Source organism: Chlorocebus sabaeus, chromosome 9 (genome assembly GCF_047675955.1).
Source record: "Chlorocebus sabaeus isolate Y175 chromosome 9, mChlSab1.0.hap1, whole genome shotgun sequence".
NCBI classification, from domain to species: Eukaryota; Metazoa; Chordata; class Mammalia; order Primates; family Cercopithecidae; genus Chlorocebus; species Chlorocebus sabaeus.
The window spans coordinates 74,576,678-74,594,528 of NC_132912.1; the positions used below are offsets into that span (position 1 = coordinate 74,576,678).

The window sequence follows — 17,851 nt, forward strand, 5'->3', positions numbered from 1 at the left end:
GGCTGCCATCGTGGTCACCACCCAGCACTTTACCAGGGGAGCCCAGGTTTCATCTGGCCTGCTGACCACAGCCTATACCAGTGGCACAACAGAGGGGGCCTAATGACAGGCTTGTCTGGCCTGGCAGCATCCCCCATGCCTGGGCACATTGCCTAGGGAACTGGGAATGATCTTGCCCCACCCGCTACCACTGGTATCAGTGCAAGTATTTCAGAGGCCTAAGGGCAGGCCCACTCAGCTCATCACAGCCACCACTAACAGATGCATGTTTCATCTGTGAGCCCATAGGGTTGTCCTGTCACAGCTATGGCCATTGCTCATGCCGTGCATGTTACCCAGGAGCTTAATGAACCGCATGACCCAATACTGCCACTGCCAGAACCCAAGAAAGCCACCTGGAGGTCCAAGAATTAGCCTGCTTAGACCTAATTACATTGGTGCCCATGCACGCTGCCTGGGGACCCAAGGACAGCTATGCTTGGCCCACCACTGAGGCCTGAGGACCAACCCACCTGCAGTTCCCATCCCCTACAAAGCCTTGCACTAACAGCCACAGCCTAAGTGACAGAGGGAATCACAGACACCACTGAGGCTCTTTACAGACAAATGAATCACATGGAGGCTACATTACTGCATGCACCCAGAATCAAAGCTACAGTGCCCTATGAAAGCAGCACTACAGATAGATCTTCAGGACCTTCCTCTACAAAAGCCAATCCAAAAAAATAAAGAAGCGACTTACACCATATACAAATGTATCAATGAAAGGACAAAAGAAACATTAAATGTCAAGGAAATATGCCACATCTAAAGAAACACAATAATTGTCCAGCAAGATATTACAATAAAAAAGAAATTAATGAAATGATGAAAAAAGAGTACAGAGTAATAATATTTAAAAAGCTCAGTGCTCAGTGAGATTCAATAGAACACAGATAAAGAATACAAAAAAATTAGAAAAGACAATTCAGAACATAAATGAGAAATTTACCAATGTGATAAGTATCATAAAAAAGAAACAAAAATTCTGGAACTAGGAATTCAATGAATGAAATACAAAATTCATATGAGAGCTTCAACAACAGATTTTATTATGCACAAGAAATAATTTTATAGTGGGAATAAAGGATTTTTTAAATAACTTGGTCAGACAAAATAGAATAAATAATAAAAAAAGATTGTACAAATCCTGTGTAACACATGGGGCTCCATAAAGTAACCACAGTTTCAAATTCTGGGTATTCATTCCAGAAGTTGAAGAGAAGTCCAAAGTCATAGAAAATCTATTTAGTAAAATGATCCTTGGAAACTTACAAGTCTTAGGAGAGATGCGAGCATCCAGATCCAGAAAGCTTAAAGATCCCCAAATAGATTCAACCCAAAAAGGTCTTGTTAAAGGCAAGTTATAGCCAAATTATTGAAAGTCAAATACAAAGAAAGGATTTCTAAAAACAGGAAGAGAATGATGTTAAGTCAAATATAAAGGAAACCTTATTAAAACTAACAGATTTTTCAGCAGAAAAATTACACATCAGGAGAGAATGAGATGATATATTCAGAGAGCTGGGGGGAAAGAACCAAAAAAAAAGTCAATCAAGAACACTATACCCAGCAAAATTGATCCTTCAGCTATAAAAAAGAAATAAAGTCTTTCCCAGAGAAGCAAAAACTGAGGACATTTATTACTTTCCTGTGTTTTCCTGACTCCTTTAAAGAGTTCTTATATCTGAAAGTGCAAAGATGATATCTATTATCATGAAAACACAGGAAAGTATAAAACCTACTGGTAAACATACAAATGTAGAAACTCCTCAAATAGTACAACTACAGAAAAACACCAAACCTTAATGATAAACAATAAGAAAGAAAGGAACAAAGTATACACAAAACATCCAGAAAACAATTTACAAAATGACAGAAATAAGTCCTGACACATGAATAATAACCTTGAAGGTAAATGGATTAAATTTTGCTCTTAAAAGAAATAGCGTGGTGACTCAGACCTTTAATCTCAGCACTTTGGAAGGCCAAGGCAGGCAGATCACGAGTTCAGGAGTTCGAGACCAGTCTGGCCAACATGGTGAAACCCCGTCTCTACTAAAAATACAAAAATTAGCCAGACACAGTGGTGCATGCCTGTAATTCCAGCTACTCAAGAGTGAGGCAGGAGAATTACTTGAACCCAGGAGATGGAAGTTGCAGTGAGCTGGATTGTACCACTGTACTGCAGCCTGGGTGACAGAACAAGACTCCATCTAAAAAAAAAAAAAAAGATAGAGATGGGCTGAATGGATTTGAAAACCAAAAACAAGGACCACATGACCCAACTCTCTACTGCCTCCAAGAAACTCACTTAACTTGTAAAGACATATAGAATGAAAGTAAAGGGATTGAAAAAGATATTTTGTTCAAACAAACCAAAAGTGAGCATAAGTATCTCTATTTATATCTGATAAAAACATATTTAAGTCAAAAACAGTAAAAAAGAGACAATGAAGGTCATTATATTAAAGATAAAGGGATAAATCCAGCAAGAGGATATAAAAATTATAAATACATATGCACCCAATATGAAATCATCCAGATATATGAAGGAAATATTATTACATCAAAAGGGAGAGATGTACTCCAATGCAATAATAATTGAGACTTCAGCACTCAACTCTTAGCATTAGAGAGATCATCTAGAGAGAAAATTTAAAAAGAAACATTGTATTTAAACTGCAGTTTAGACCATATTGACCTAAGAGGCCAATCTACAGAGCAGTTTATTGAAGAGTCATAGAATATATATTTTTCCCATAAGCACATAGACATTATGTAGGATTGACCATATGTCAGGCCACAGAGCAAATCTTAACAAATTTTTTTAAAAGTTAATAGCATACCAAGTATCCTCTTATGCCACAATCAAATAAAACTAGAAATCAATAAAAAGAGGAATTTTGGAACTGTACAAATACATAGAAATTAAACAACAATCTCCTAGACAACCATCAAGTCAATGAAGAAATTAAGCAGGAAATCAAACAAGTTTCTGAAAAAATGAAAATCAAATTACAATATACCAAAACCTATAGGTTAGAGCAAAAGCAGTGCTAAGAGGGAAGTTCATAACAATAAATTGCTACAATAGAAAAGTAGAAATGTTTCACATAAACAATCTAATGATGCACACATCAAGGAATTAGGAAAGCAAGAACAAACTAAATCCAGAATTAGTGCAAAGAAGTAATAAAGATCAGAGCAGAACTAAATGATACAGAGACTAAAAAAAAACAAAAAAAACAAAAAAACCAAAAAAAAACAAAAAGATCAATAAAGCAACAAGTTGGTTTTGTGAAAAGATAAAAAAATAACTTGCTATCTAGACTAACCAGGAAAAGAGAGAATACCCAAATAAACAAAATTACAAATGTAAAAGGAGGCATTACAATTGACATCACAGAAATGCAAAAGATAATCAGACCACTATTACTAACAGTTAACATTTACAAACTGGAAAACATAGGAGAAATGAATAAATTCCTGGGATCATAAAACCTACCAAGATCAAGTCTGGAAAAAATAGAAAATCTGAACAGAACAATAATGCATAATAGACTGAATCAGTAACAAAAAGTCTCCCAATGAAGAGAAGCCTAGAATTGGATCCTTTATTGCTGAATTCTACCAAACTTACAAAGAATAACTAACATTGATTTTCCTCAAGCCATTCCACAAAATTGAAGAGGAGGGAATTCTCCCTATTTCATTTTATGAGGCAGCATTATCTTCATACCAAAACCAGACAAGAATACAAGAAAGAAAGAAAACTACAGGTCAATATCCATGATGAATGAGACACAAAAACCCTCAACAAAATACTAGCAAAATGAATCAACAGAACACCAAAAAGATAATACATGTTAATCAAGTGGGATTTATCCTTGGGATGCAAGGATGATTCAACATACACAAATCAATAAATGTGATACATCATATCAAAAGAATGAAAGATTAAAAAATATGATCATCTCAATAGGCTCAGTAAAAGCATCTGATAAAATTCAAGATCTTTTCATGATAAAAACTCTCAAGAAACTGGATTTAGAAGGAACGTACCCCAATATAATAAAGGCCATATATTACAAAGTCACAGCTAACATCATACTGATTGGGGCAAAGCTGAAAGCCTTTCTATCAAGATCTGGAACAAGATGAGGATGCCCACTTTTATAACTCCCCTTCAAGATTCTAGTACTGAAGGTTATCAGCCAGAGCAATCAGGAAAACGAAAGAAAAGGCATCTAAATTGGAAAAAGGGAAGCCAAATTGTCCCTCTATGAAATGAAATTATCTTATATTAAGAAAAACCTAAATACTCCACCAAAACACTCTTAGATTTGGTAAATTAAAGAAAGTTGCAGAATACTAAATCAACATACAAAAATCAATAGCATTTTTATGCATCAGTCTGAACAATGTGAAAAATCGAGAGGCAATCCCGTTTAAAAGAGCTACAAAAAAAAAAAACCTAGGAATAATTTTAACCAAACAAGGAACGACCTCTACAAGCAAAACTATAAAACACTGGTGAAATAAATTGAACAAGACACAAAAAATAAAAAATATCTCATGCCCATAGATCAGAATAATTAATATTGTCAAAATATCCATACTACCAAAGAAATCTACATTTTCAGTGGAATTCTTTCAAAAGAGCAATGACATTCTTCACAGAAACAGAAAAAACAATCCTAAATATTACATATTAATAGAACCACAAAAGTCCCCAAATAGCCAAAGCAATACTGAGGAAAAGAACAGGAAAAAGGACACGACACATCATACTACCTGGCTTCAAAACATATCATAAGGCTATATAACCAAAAAAAAGCACTGTATGAGCATAAAAATAGACACATAAACCAATGGAACAGAATAAAGAACCCAGAAATAAATTCACACATTTATAACTAACTGATTTTCAACAAAGTTGGGAAGAACAGACACTGGGGAAAGGATGGCTCTTCAATAAGTGGTGCTGGGAAAACAGGATAATCATACTCAGAAGAATGAAACTAGCTCCCTGTCTCTCACCATATACAAAAATCAAATCAAGATCAGCTAAAACCTAAATGTAAGATCCAAAATTATAAAACTACTTGAAGAAAACATAGGGGAAATGCTTCAGGACATTGGTCTAGACGAAGATTTTATTGCTAAGACCTCAAAAGCACAGGCAAGATAAAAATAGGCAAATGGGGCTATATTAAACTAAAAAGCTTCTGCACATCAAAAGAAATAATCAACAGAGTAAACAGCCTGTTAAATAGTAGAAAATATTTAATATTTGAATTATTTAAATATTTAACATTTAAAAATATTTGCAAACTCTTTATCTAATAAGGGCCTAAAGTTCAGAGAATACATGGAACTAAACTCAACAGGAGAAAATAATCATCCCATCAAAAAGCGGGGAAAGGACATGAATAGACATTTCTTAAAAGAAGACAAATGACCAATAGGTATATGAAAACATGCTCAACATCACTAATTAGCATGAAAACACAAATCAAAACTACAATAAGATATCATTTTACCCCATTTAGAATTACTATTATTAAAAGGAAAAAAAAAAAAAAGACAGACGCTGGCAAGGGTATGTTGAAAAGGGAACTCTTACACACTGTTGATGGGAATGTAAACTAGTACAGCCATTATGGAAACCAATATGGAGATTTTGCAAAAAACTAATAGTAGTACGAACGTATGATCTAGCAATCTCACACTTAAGTATTTATCCAAAGAAAAGGAAAACAGCATATCAAAAGGATACCTGCACCCTTATTTTATTGTAGTATTATTCACAATAGCAAAGATGTGAAATCAACGTAAGTGTTCATCAATGGATAAATGGATAAATAAAATGTGGTTTTATTTACACACACACACACACACACAATGAAACACTCAGCCATAAACGAATGATATCCTAACATTTACAACAATATGGATGAGTCTGGAGGACATTACGCTAAGTGAAATAAGTTAGACAAATATCACATTCTCCTCCATATGTGAGAGCTAAGAACATTGCTCCCGTGGAGGCAGAAAGTAGAATGATAGTCATCTGAGGCTTGGCATGGTGTTTGTTGGGAATTGGGGGGATAAGAGAGGTTGGTTAATGGGAACAAACATACAGTTAAAAGAGCAATTCAAATGTTCAATAGTAGAGTAGGATGACTATAGTTAAAAACAATGTATTGAATATTTCAAAATAGCTAGAAAACTTCAAATATTTTCAACAAATAGAAATAATACTTGACATGATGGATACCCTAAATACCATTACTTAATCATTACACATTCTATGCATGTATAAATAACAAAACAATACATGTACCCCATAAAAATGAATGAATTTTACCATCAATAATTTTTTTTAAAAAATCACTAAAATATAGCAACAGAAAAAATGTGAAATATTAAAAGTCGGCCTGCTGATAAAAAATGAACTGTTGGATACATATAATATCCAAAATAATATGTTTCTCCCTAGAATCAGAAAAATACTTTTGTCTTGAGGTATCCAGGTCTATGAAGGGTATCTCTAGGTTGAGTTTTACTATAATAAACACCTGGGAATGAAGATCAAAAGGTCTTCATCTTCTCTGGTGTATTTCTTAACACAATAGGCTGGCATTTAAAAACATTATTTAATAGTGGGGTCTAATAGTGCTCTTTTCAAAATAAAAATATTAAAACCAGCAGTCAGCCAGGCCCGGTGGCTCACGCCTGTAATCCCAGCACTTTGGGAGGCCAAGGCGGGCGGATCAAGAGGTCAAGAGATCGAGACCATCCTGGCCAACATGGTGAAACCCCGTCTGTACTAAAAATACAAAAATTAGCCAGACATGGTGGCACGTGTCTGTAGTCCCAGCTACTTGAGGGGCAGAGGCTGGAGAATCGCTTGAACCCAAGAGGCGGAGGTTGCAGTGAGCCAAGATTGCACCACTGCACTCAAGCTTGGCGACAGAGTGAGACTCTGTCTCAAAACAAACAAACAAAAAACCAATAGCCGTTCTTTGGGATGCAAGTCTTTTACATATGTGGATGGATGAATGGATACATTTATACATTTTTTCATGAACCACCATAGCTAACATTTATTTTTTCATCAACACCACAGCTAACATATATATATATATATATTATTTTTTTCCCAGAGGCAAAGGACCACTAAAGCATACAACCGATGTGATCTATGCAGCGAAAATGATATCAGAATCAGGATCAAGGATGGATGTCCTTGCTCGGCAGATTGCTAATCAGGTGAGTTACTTACAAATGGACTTGGTAAAAGTTCATGCTAACTGCTCTTTGCCATTAGAACATTGATTTGGGCAAAGTTAAATTTGTACTCTATTCAACCATTTTTTTCTAAATTATAATTGAATTTCTAATAGCAGTATTAATACACTAGGTGATGGACGATTATAAGGAAGCCTAATTATTTCTTAGGGTAGATTTTTTTTTTTTTTTTAGCTTAAAATATATTCAAATTATTTCTAGTATCAGTTCTTCAGCATCAAATATACTCAATTAATTTAAATCAATTGTAATTACAAAACCGAGTTTTGTTGTTGTTGTTACATTATATTTCCTTCTTTTTTGGTTATGTATTTTTAAAATTTATTTTCATTATGTTTTATTTTTAAATGACATATAATAATTGCATTTGTAGAGTACATATATTTCTATACATGTATGCACTGTATATTGATCAAATTAGGGAATGGGCCTATACTATTCCTCAAACATCTATCATTTCTTTGTTTTGAAAACATTCAAAATCTTCTCATATAGCTATTCTAAAATACACAATAAATTATTAACTATAGTCAACCTACTATGTCATAGAAGACTAGAATTTATTCCTTCTATGCAACTGTATTTTTGTACCTTTAATCAACTTATTTTTATCTTCCCCTCTCCACTACTCTTCTCTGCCCTGATAACCATTATTCTATTCATTAATTCTATGAGATCAACTTTTAAAACTCTCACATATGAGAACATGTGGTACTTGTCTTTCCATACCTGACTTATTTCACTTAACATAATGTTCTCCAGTCTTGGTCATGTTGCCACAAATGACAGGATTTCATTCTTCTTTGTGGCTGAATATTCCATTGTGTTTGTATATCACATTTTGTTTATCCATTCATTCATTGGTGAACAATTAGATTGATTCTAACTAACTGATTGACAGTTAGATTGTGAGCAGTGCTGCAGTAAGAATAGGAGTGCAGCTATCTCTTCAACATATTGACTTCCTTTTCTTTAAATAAATACCCAGTAATGAATTGCTGGATCATATGGTAGTTCTATTATTAGTTTATTATTAGTAGTAGTCGTTTTTAAAGAAAACTCCTATTTTCCATAATGGCTGTACTAATTTGCATTCCTACCAACAGGGTATAAGAGTCCCCCTTTCTCTACATTCTTGACAGAATTTATTTTTTGTTCTTTCAATTATAGCGATTTTAACTGGGATAAGATAATATCTTATTGTGGTTTTGATTTGCATTTCCCTGTTGATTAATGATGTGGAACATTTTTTCATATAACTGTTGGCCATTTATATGTCTTCTTTTGAGAGATGACTACTCAGATCATTTGCCCATTTTTAAATTTGTTTTATTCTTCTGTTGATTTGTCTTATGTATTCTGTATTTTAGTCCCTTGTCAAATAGTTTGAAAATATCTTCTATCATTCTATAGGTTGTCTTGTCACTCTGTTAATTGTTTTCTTTGCTCTGCAAACCCTTTTTAGTTTGATATAATCCCATGTGTTTATTTTTACTTTTGTTGCCTGTGCTTTTGAGGTCTTAGCCATCAAATCTTTGCCAAAATCACTGTTCTGAAGCCCTGTGTTTTCTTCTACTAGCTTTATAGTTTTGGATTTTATGCTAGGCCTTTACTTTGATTTGATTTTTCCATATGGTGAAAGGTAGGGGTCTAGTTTCATTTTTCTGCAATAGATATCCAAACTTCCCACTACCAGTTATTGACTATCCTTTTGTCAGTGTGTGTTCTTGACACTTGTTCAAAATCAGTTGGCTATAAATATATGAATTTATTTTTGGGTTCTCCACTCTGTTCCAGTGGTCTATGTGTGGTCTTTTTATGCTAATATCATGCAGTTTTAGTTACTATATCTTTGTAATATATTTTGAAGCCAGGTAGTGTGATGTTTCCAGCTTTTCTCTTTTTCTCAGGATTGCTTTGGCTATTCAGGGTCTTTTGTGCTTCTATGTAAATTTTAGGATCTTTTTATTCTATCTATGTAACAAATGTCATTGGTATTTTTCTAGGGGTTACACTGAATCTGTATATTGCTCTGGGCAGTATGGACATTTTAACAATATTAATTCTTTCAATACATGAACAGAGGATATCTTTTTTGTCTCCTATTTCTTTTATCAGTATTTTATAGTTTTATAGTAGGGATTTTTCACCTCTTTAGTTATATTGATTTCTAGGTGTTTTGATTTTTGTAGCTATCAGAAATAGGATTGCTTGCCTGATTTCTTTTTTAGATTGTTCACTATTTGTGTGTAAAAATGCTGTTGATTTTTGCATATTGATTTGATATCCTTCCACTTTATTGAATTTGTTTATCAAATCTAAGAAGTTTTTTTGTTTGTTTGTTTGGTAGAGCCTTTAGGTTTTTCTTAATGTAAGATCATGCCATCTACAAACTAGGACAATTTGACTTCCTCCTTTCCAATTGGATTACTCTATATTTCTTTCTCTTAGCTAATGGTTCTAGCTAGGCCATTCAGTTCTATGCTGAATGAAAATAGTGACAGTGGGTAGCCTTGTCTTGTTTCAGATCTTATAGGAAAGGCTGTCAATTTTTTTGCTTATTTTTGCTCTTCAAAAATCAATACATATTAAAATGTTATAATGGTAGGTTTTCTGGGTTGACAATATATTCTAATATAATATTTAAAATTCAAAGAAAAATACTATTTAGTAGAATACTAAAGGTAATACTAAAGATATAAAATGCATAAAGTGCATAATTAATATAGAGACTGGTGTTTATAAACATTTTGGTTTCCTTTTTTTAGATTTCTCATGTTTATTTCAGTATTTCTAAACAGCTGCTATATCCTTAGAATTATTTTACACTTTAATTGAAAAATCTGTTGCTTTCATTAATGTGTTGAGATATTCAATTAATATTTCAGACTGGAGTATAATATAATTTTGTGACTTTTATATATATTGTGTTCAACTTCATAGTACATATTTATTTCCCTTTTGGAAAAAAATGGGGTTTTTTGCAACTATTTCATATTATTTCTTGCTTATATAGTCAGAGGGAAAGGTTTTTGGGCTTCTTTTTATAATGATTACTATTGTTCAGTATGCTTATACTCTCTTTCTTGGAAAATGAAGCACTATCTCCTATTAAATATTGTATTTGTGGATATAAGGAATAAGAAACAAAGACTAATTATAATAAACTAATAACATTCCTAATATTAAAGAACATATGTCTTTCCATGTTACTTTATTATAAAATTTTATTAATCCTGTTTTTTTAGCATTTAGTATTTACGGCAAAAACAAACACTGTCCTAATTAATATAAGTCAAAATTTCCAGGTTTGATTATGTGACTGAAGCCTATATATGCCCATAGTTTTCTTTATTTTAGAATTTTATTGCATTCACTTTTATGAGAGACACTAAATCTTAGTGAAAGAAGTGAAACCATAGTACGTTAGACATATTTACATGTATTAATAACTTTTTAAATACTGAATGCTTCCTACCATTTTTTCCTGTTTACTTTGAAACACCCAGTTTTCCAAGTTGACGTAATTGTGTCACGTTGAAGGTTTTTTTTCTTATGTTGATAATCTTCTTTAATTGGATCAGATTGCCTTGAACTAGGTACTTTTATCACATGACTTTATCAAACTATGTCATTGTTTTTAGCATTATTCAAATGGTATGGGAGAAAGCAAAAGTATCATCTTCTGTACAGTTTTGACATTTTAAAAGAAGCTTAGAGAAGTAGTCACTGACTAATAAAGAACTATAGATGACTCTTTTTGGCCTTTTCCATTTCATACATAAAATAGTTTCAAATTAGTTACTTTTGTTCTGAAGAAATATAGTTCTAAGCAATCAAAATTGAGAATGAAGAAACTGACTCAGTTATTACAGTGACCATCTAGGGAGGTTGTCTATGAATGTGCTTGTGACATTATTATTTGACAGATTAAGAAATTTTAGGCAGAAAATAATATCTGAAATTGATTATGAAATGCAATTGAGTAATGTAAGCAACACGATTTTCAGTGTCTATGTATATAATGAAAAAAAGTCTGCTGGAACATTGGTTGCTTTCTCTTTTGATCAATTTAAGAGTTCAAAAATAATACATTCTAGTTTTAATTTTTGCTGGTGTGTCAGAAGGTCAAACACTAATTTCCATTCCAACTAACATTAGATTTGAAATTATAGCTATATATTTAAATTATTTAAATGTATGTTTATATATATCATCTATTACATATATTATTAGACCAATTTAGTTACATTCTGTAAAGTTTCAGAGTTAAAGTTCATATGTAGAAAGAATGAAGCAAAATTGGATTAGCTGATGCTTCTCATTCTGCTTGTTTGGCCTTTTTATTTTTATTTTTCACTTTTCCTTCCTCCATTGCTTCCTTAAGAGCATATTTATTGTGTGTGTGCCACATACAATTCACTACTCTGGCACTGGCATTAGCTAGTTAGAAAGAGAAGAACTAAAACCTTCTGCTTAAGTTTATTTTTCCCAATCATCCAACCGTCTCAAAATGGCGGTAGCTTAAGTATGCCATCTAGGACATATTTAAGTCTTGTAGAATTTTAGCACAAATTTTGTCTCCTTTAGACAGTATCCTTGTATAAAACAAGATTGTTATAGCTATTCTTAGCTATAACAATTCTTAAAAATTCTGCTTGTGAATTAAACAGAATAAGTTGGAGAAGTAAAATACGAATCCAAGATTTCAGGCTTTCAGTACATATTTTTTTTCTATTTCTGTACTCTACATTGTAATTAATCATATTAGCAGATATTCTAAATTAGACAAAGTAACACCTCATAAGGTAGGGATAAAGCACAAAAAGATTTTAAATAGTTATAGAAGCAGTATAACCTAGATCGGAAGGAGACAATAGGAGCCAAAATAAAATTAACATCTGCTAAAAGTGTTTTGTACCAGGACAGAACAGTATTAGACTTTCTGAACACTGGGTGATATTTAAGGAGCCTAATTACTTCCTCTTTGTAATTTTGCCAAAGCAAAGATATCAAGGCTAATAACTGGACATTCACACCTAATTGTAACTGAACACAATTGAAATGAACTTTTGATGTTAAATACATTGACAGGTAGTTCTAGTTCAAGAAAAGATGATTTTAAAAAACCAAAGTAAGAAATATAAATCAAGTCACACAAAATGCACTCCATTGCGAACAAAACAACCTACAAGTATAATTTATGTTAATATTTTACAAAATATTCTTGGAGGCTGGCCTTATTTGAGTTGTTTCATGTTGATATTATAAGAGGCAAAAAAAAAAAAAATATTTCAATGAAACTATACTACTGAGAAGCTTCTGGAGCATTCATTATATCATGATTACACAACTCCTAAGGATATAATTCCTAGATATGCCTTGTGACAAGATGTGTATTTTAAGGGTACTACCTATCTGAAATTTATTTCCAGCAGAGATTTTTTTAACATTTTTTTTCAAGAGGTTTTTGGGAAACAGATGGTGTTTGGTTACATGAATAAGTTCTTTAGCGGTGATTTCTGAGATTTTGGTGCACCCATCACCAAGCAGTGTACATTGTACTCAATGTGGAGTCTTTTATCCCTCACCCCCCCCAACCCTTTTCCCTGAGTCCCCAAAGTCCATTGTATCATTCTTATGTGTTTGCATCCTCATAGCTTAGCCCCCAATTATAAGTGAGAGCATACCATGTTTAGTTTTCCATTCCTGAGTTACTTCACTTAGAATAATGGTCTCCAATTCCATCCTGGTTACTGCAAATGCCATTAATTCATTCCTTTTTATAGTGGATTAGTATCCCATGGTGTGTGTGTGTATATGTATGTGTGTATATATATATATATCTCACATTTTCTTTCTCCACTCATTGATGGGCATTTGGGCTGATTCCATATTTATGCAATCGCAAATTGTGCTGCTATAAACATGTGTGTGCAAGTATCTTTTCCGTATAATGCCATTTTTCCCTCTCAGTAGATACCTAGTAGTAGGGTTGCTGGATCACATGGTAGTTCTACTTTCAGTTCTTTAAGGGGTCTCCACACTATTTTCCATACTGATTGTACTAGTTTACATTCCCAATAACAGTGTAAAAGTGTTCCCTTTTGACTGCATCCATGCCAACACCTTTTTTTTTCTTTCTTTTTTTTTTTTTTTCTGATCATGGCCATTCTTGCAAGAGTAAGGTGGTATCTCATTGTGGTTTTGATTTGCATTTCCCTGATAATTAGTGAGTTGAGCATTTTAAAAAAATTATTTATTTATTTATTTATTTATTTATTTATTTATTATTATAGTTTAAGTTCTAGGGTACATGTCCATAACGTGCAGGTTTGTTACATATGTATACTTGTGCCATGTTGCTGTGCTGCACCCATCAACTCGTCAGCAGCCATCAACTCGTCATTTACATCAGGTTTAACTCCCAATGCAATCCCTCCCCTCTCCCCCCTCCCCATGATAGGCCCCGGTGTGTGATGTTCCCCTTCCCAAGTCCAAGTGATCTCATTGTTCAGTTCCCGCCTATGAGTGAGAACATGCGGTGTTTGGTTTTCTGTTCTTGTGATAGTTTGCTAAGAATGATGGTTTCCAGCTGCATCCATGTCCCTACAAAGGACACAAACTCATCCTTTTTTATGGCTGCATAGTATTCCATGGTGTATATGTGCCACATTTTCTTAATCCAGTCTGTCACTGATGGACATTTGGGTTGATTCCAAGTCTTTGCTATTGTGAATAGTGCCGCAATAAACATACGTGTGCATGTGTCTTTATAGCAGCATGATTTATAATCCTTTGGGTATATACCCAGTAATGGGATGGCTGGGTCATATGATACATCTAGTTCTAGATCCTTGAGGAATCACCATACTGTTTTCCATAATGGTTGAACTAGTTTACAATCCCACCAACAGTGTAAAAGTGTTCCTATTTCTCCACATCCTCTCCAGCACTTGTTGTTTCCTGACTTTTTAATGATTGCCATTCTAACTGGTGTGAGATGATATCTCATTGTGGTTTTGATTTGCATTTCTCTGATGGCCAGTGATGATGAGCATTTTTTCATGTGTCTGTTGGCTGTATGAATGTCTTCTTTTGAGAAATGTCTGTTCATATCCTTTGCCCACTTTTTAATGGGGTTGTTTGTTTTTAAGAAATTTGTTTGAGTTGACTTCATGTCTAAAACACCAAAAGCAATGGCAGCAAAAGCCAAAATTGACAAATGGGATCTCATTAAACTAAAGAGCTTCTGCACAGCAAAAGAAACTACCATCAGAGTGAACAGGCAACCTACAGAATGGGAGAAAATTTTTGCAATCTACTCATCTGACAAAGGGCTAATATCCAGAACCTACAAAGAGTTGAGCATTTTTTTCCTGTGCTTATTGGCCATTTGTATATCTTTTTTTTTTTTTTTTTTTTTTGAGAATTATCTATTCATGTCCTTAGCCCACTTTTTTGATGAGATTGTTTTTTGCTTGCTGATTTGTTTGAGTTATTTGGAGATTCTGAATATTAGTCCTTTGTCAGATGTATAGATTGTCATGATCTTTCTCCAAATCTGTGGGTTTTCTATTAACTCTGCTGATTATTTCTTTTTCTGTGCAGAAGCTTTTCATTTTAATTAAGTACCATCTGTTTATCCTTGTTTTTGTTGCATTTGCCGTTGGGTGCTTGGTCATGGAGTCTTTGCTGAAACCAGTGTCTAGAAGGGTTTTTCAGATATTATCTTCTAGAATTGTTATGGTTTTAGGTCTTAGATTTAAGTCTTTGATTCATCGTGAGTTTTTTTTTTTTTTTTTTTTTTTTTAATGGGGTGAGAGATGAGAACCCAGTTTCATTCTTCTAAATGTGACTAGTCAATTATCCCAGCACCATTTGTTGAATAAGGTGACCTTTCCTCACTTTATATTTTTGTTTACTTTGTCAAAGATCATTTGGCTGTAAGCATTTGGCTTTATTTCTGGGTTCTCTATTCTGTTCCATTGGTCTGTGCACCTATTTTTACACCAGTACTATGCTGTTTTGGTGACTATGGCCTTATAGTATAGTTTGAAGTCAAGTAATGTGATGCCTCCAGATTTGTTCTTTTTGCTTAGTATTGCTTTGGCTATATGGGCTCTTTTTTGGTTCTATATGAATCTTAGGATTGTTTTTTCTAACTCTGTAAAGAATAATGGTGGCATTTTGATGGGAATTGCATTGAATTTGCAGATTGCTTTTGGCGGTATGATCATTTTTACCATTTTTACAATATTGATTCTACCCATCCATGAACATGGGAGTGTTTCCATTTGTTTCTGTCATCTATGATTTCATTCAGCAGTGTTTTGTGGTTTTCCTTGTAGAGGTCTTTCACCTCCTTGGTTAGGTATATTCCTAAGTATTTTATTTTTATTTTTTACAGATATTGTAAAAACGGTTGAGTTCTTGATTTAATTCTCAGCTTGGTCACTATTGGTGTATAGCAGAGCCACTGATTTGAATACGTTAATTTTTTATCCTGAATCTTTGCTGAATTAATTTACCAGTTCTAGGAGATTTTTGGAGGAATCTTTAGAGTTTTCTAGGTATATGGTCATATCATCAGCAAACAGCAACAGTTTGGCTTCCTCTTTACCAATTTGGATGTCCTTGATTTCTTTCTCTTGTCTGATTGCTGTGACTAGGACTTCCAGAGTCCTGTTGAAGAGAAGTTGTGAAAGTGGGCATCCTTGTCTTGTACCAGTTATCAGGTGGAATGCTTTCAACTTTTCCCCATTCAGTATAATATTGGCTGTGGGTTTGTCATAGATGGCTTTTATTACCTTAAGGTATGTTATTTCTATGTTGATTTTGCTGAGTGCTTTAATCATAAAGGATTTTGTCAAATGCTTTTTCTGTGTCTATTGAGATGATCATGTAATCTTAAAATTTTTTTATATGATGTGTCACATTTATTGACTTGTAGATGTTAAATAATCCCTTCATCCCTGGTGTGAAAACCCACATAATCATGGCGGCATATATATATATATATATATATATATATATATATATATATGCTGTTGGATGTAGTTAGCTAGTATTTTGTTGAGGATTTTTGCATCTATGTTCATTAGGGATATTTGTCTATAGTTTTCTTTCTTTCTTTTTTTTTTTTTTCTGTTATGTCCTTGCCTGGTTTTGGTATTAGGGTTATACTGGCTTCATAAAATGATTTAGGGAGGATTTCCTCTTTTTCTATCCTGTGGAATAATGTCAGTAGGATTGGTACCAATTCTTCTTTGAATGTCTGATAGAATTCAGCTGTGAATTTGTCTGGTCGTGTACTTTTTTGTTGTTGGCAATTTTTAAATTACCGTTTTTATCTCAGTGTTTATTATTGATCTGTTCAGAGTTTCTGTATCTTCCTGATTTAATCTAAGAGGGTTGTATATTTCCAGGAATTTATTCATCCCTTCTAGGTTTTCTGGTTTATGTATGTAAAGGTGTTCATAGTAGCCTTGAATAATCTTTTGTATTTCTGTGGTATCAGTAGTAATATCTCCCATTTTGTTTCTAATTTAATTTATTTGGATCTTCTCTCTTCTTTTCTTGGTTAATCTCACCATTGGTCTATCGATTTTATCTATCTTTTCAAAGAACCAGCTTTTTATTCCATTTATTTTTTGTATTTTGTTTGTTGGTTGGTTTCAATTTCATTTCGTTCTGCTCAGATCTTTGTTATTTATTTTCTTCTCTGGCAGAAATGTTGATGCTTAGATTAGTTCTCCAGATTAATGAACTCCTACGTTATAAAAATAAAGGCACAGAAAGTTCTCAAGAATTAAGCAAGACTAAATGACTAAATGTATACTGAAATATTTGATCTGTTTGCATCTTTCAGATAATAGTGAATCTCCTGTTCTAAGAGATGCTGCTTTACTATTTTCCGCTTTATCAAATGTTTGGCTTTTTTTTTTTTTTTTTTTTTTTTTTTTACTGAAACAGTGTTTTAAATGATCCTAGGGTGATTATCTATTCAGGTTCACTTCATGAATAGTTACAAAACTATGTAACGAAAGAATAAAGTGTTGTAAGGTCTAGGTGGAAGGAGCTATTTTATATAAATGGAGAAGAGGAAGGATGAGCAAAGTTTCTTCTTGTAGTTGGCTGGCTATCTTTAACCAAAAATTCCATATAACCAGAGTTTGTCTGAGTTACCTTTCCACCATCTTTCCATATCCTTATTTTATGTACAGGATAATGCAATTTTATGAGTTGGTTTCAATCGAAGTAATTCTTTGAATTACAAATTTCAGGCATCAGGGAGAGGGTGACACTTTTGAGTTATGATCTATTACGTAGGACACTCCTTTCTTCTGAGAATCTCTCATGGGAGTAACATAAAGCTGAAAAGTAGCTTGAGTCATAATTTTACATCTACTAAAGTAAAGGAGCGTTGTTGAATATGGAAAGCATCTTGTCTTTAATTTGTATTGTGTTCAAAGTGTATGTCACTTTCTCAATG

The 17,851-nt window shown here is 33.3% G+C and overlaps 1 protein-coding gene across 3 annotated transcripts in view; it reads left to right on the top strand.

The window, feature by feature from the left end:
- Positions 1-17,851, top strand: part of CTNNA3 (catenin alpha 3) — a 1,853,344-nt gene that overhangs the window by 1,761,136 nt on the left and 74,357 nt on the right. For all 3 annotated transcript variants that reach the window (XM_007963302.3, XM_007963300.3, XM_073019108.1), the window contains one exon: positions 7,212-7,317. In XM_007963302.3, the coding sequence (XP_007961493.1) occupies positions 7,212-7,317 (106 nt within the window). The remainder of the gene's footprint in view (positions 1-7,211; positions 7,318-17,851) is intronic.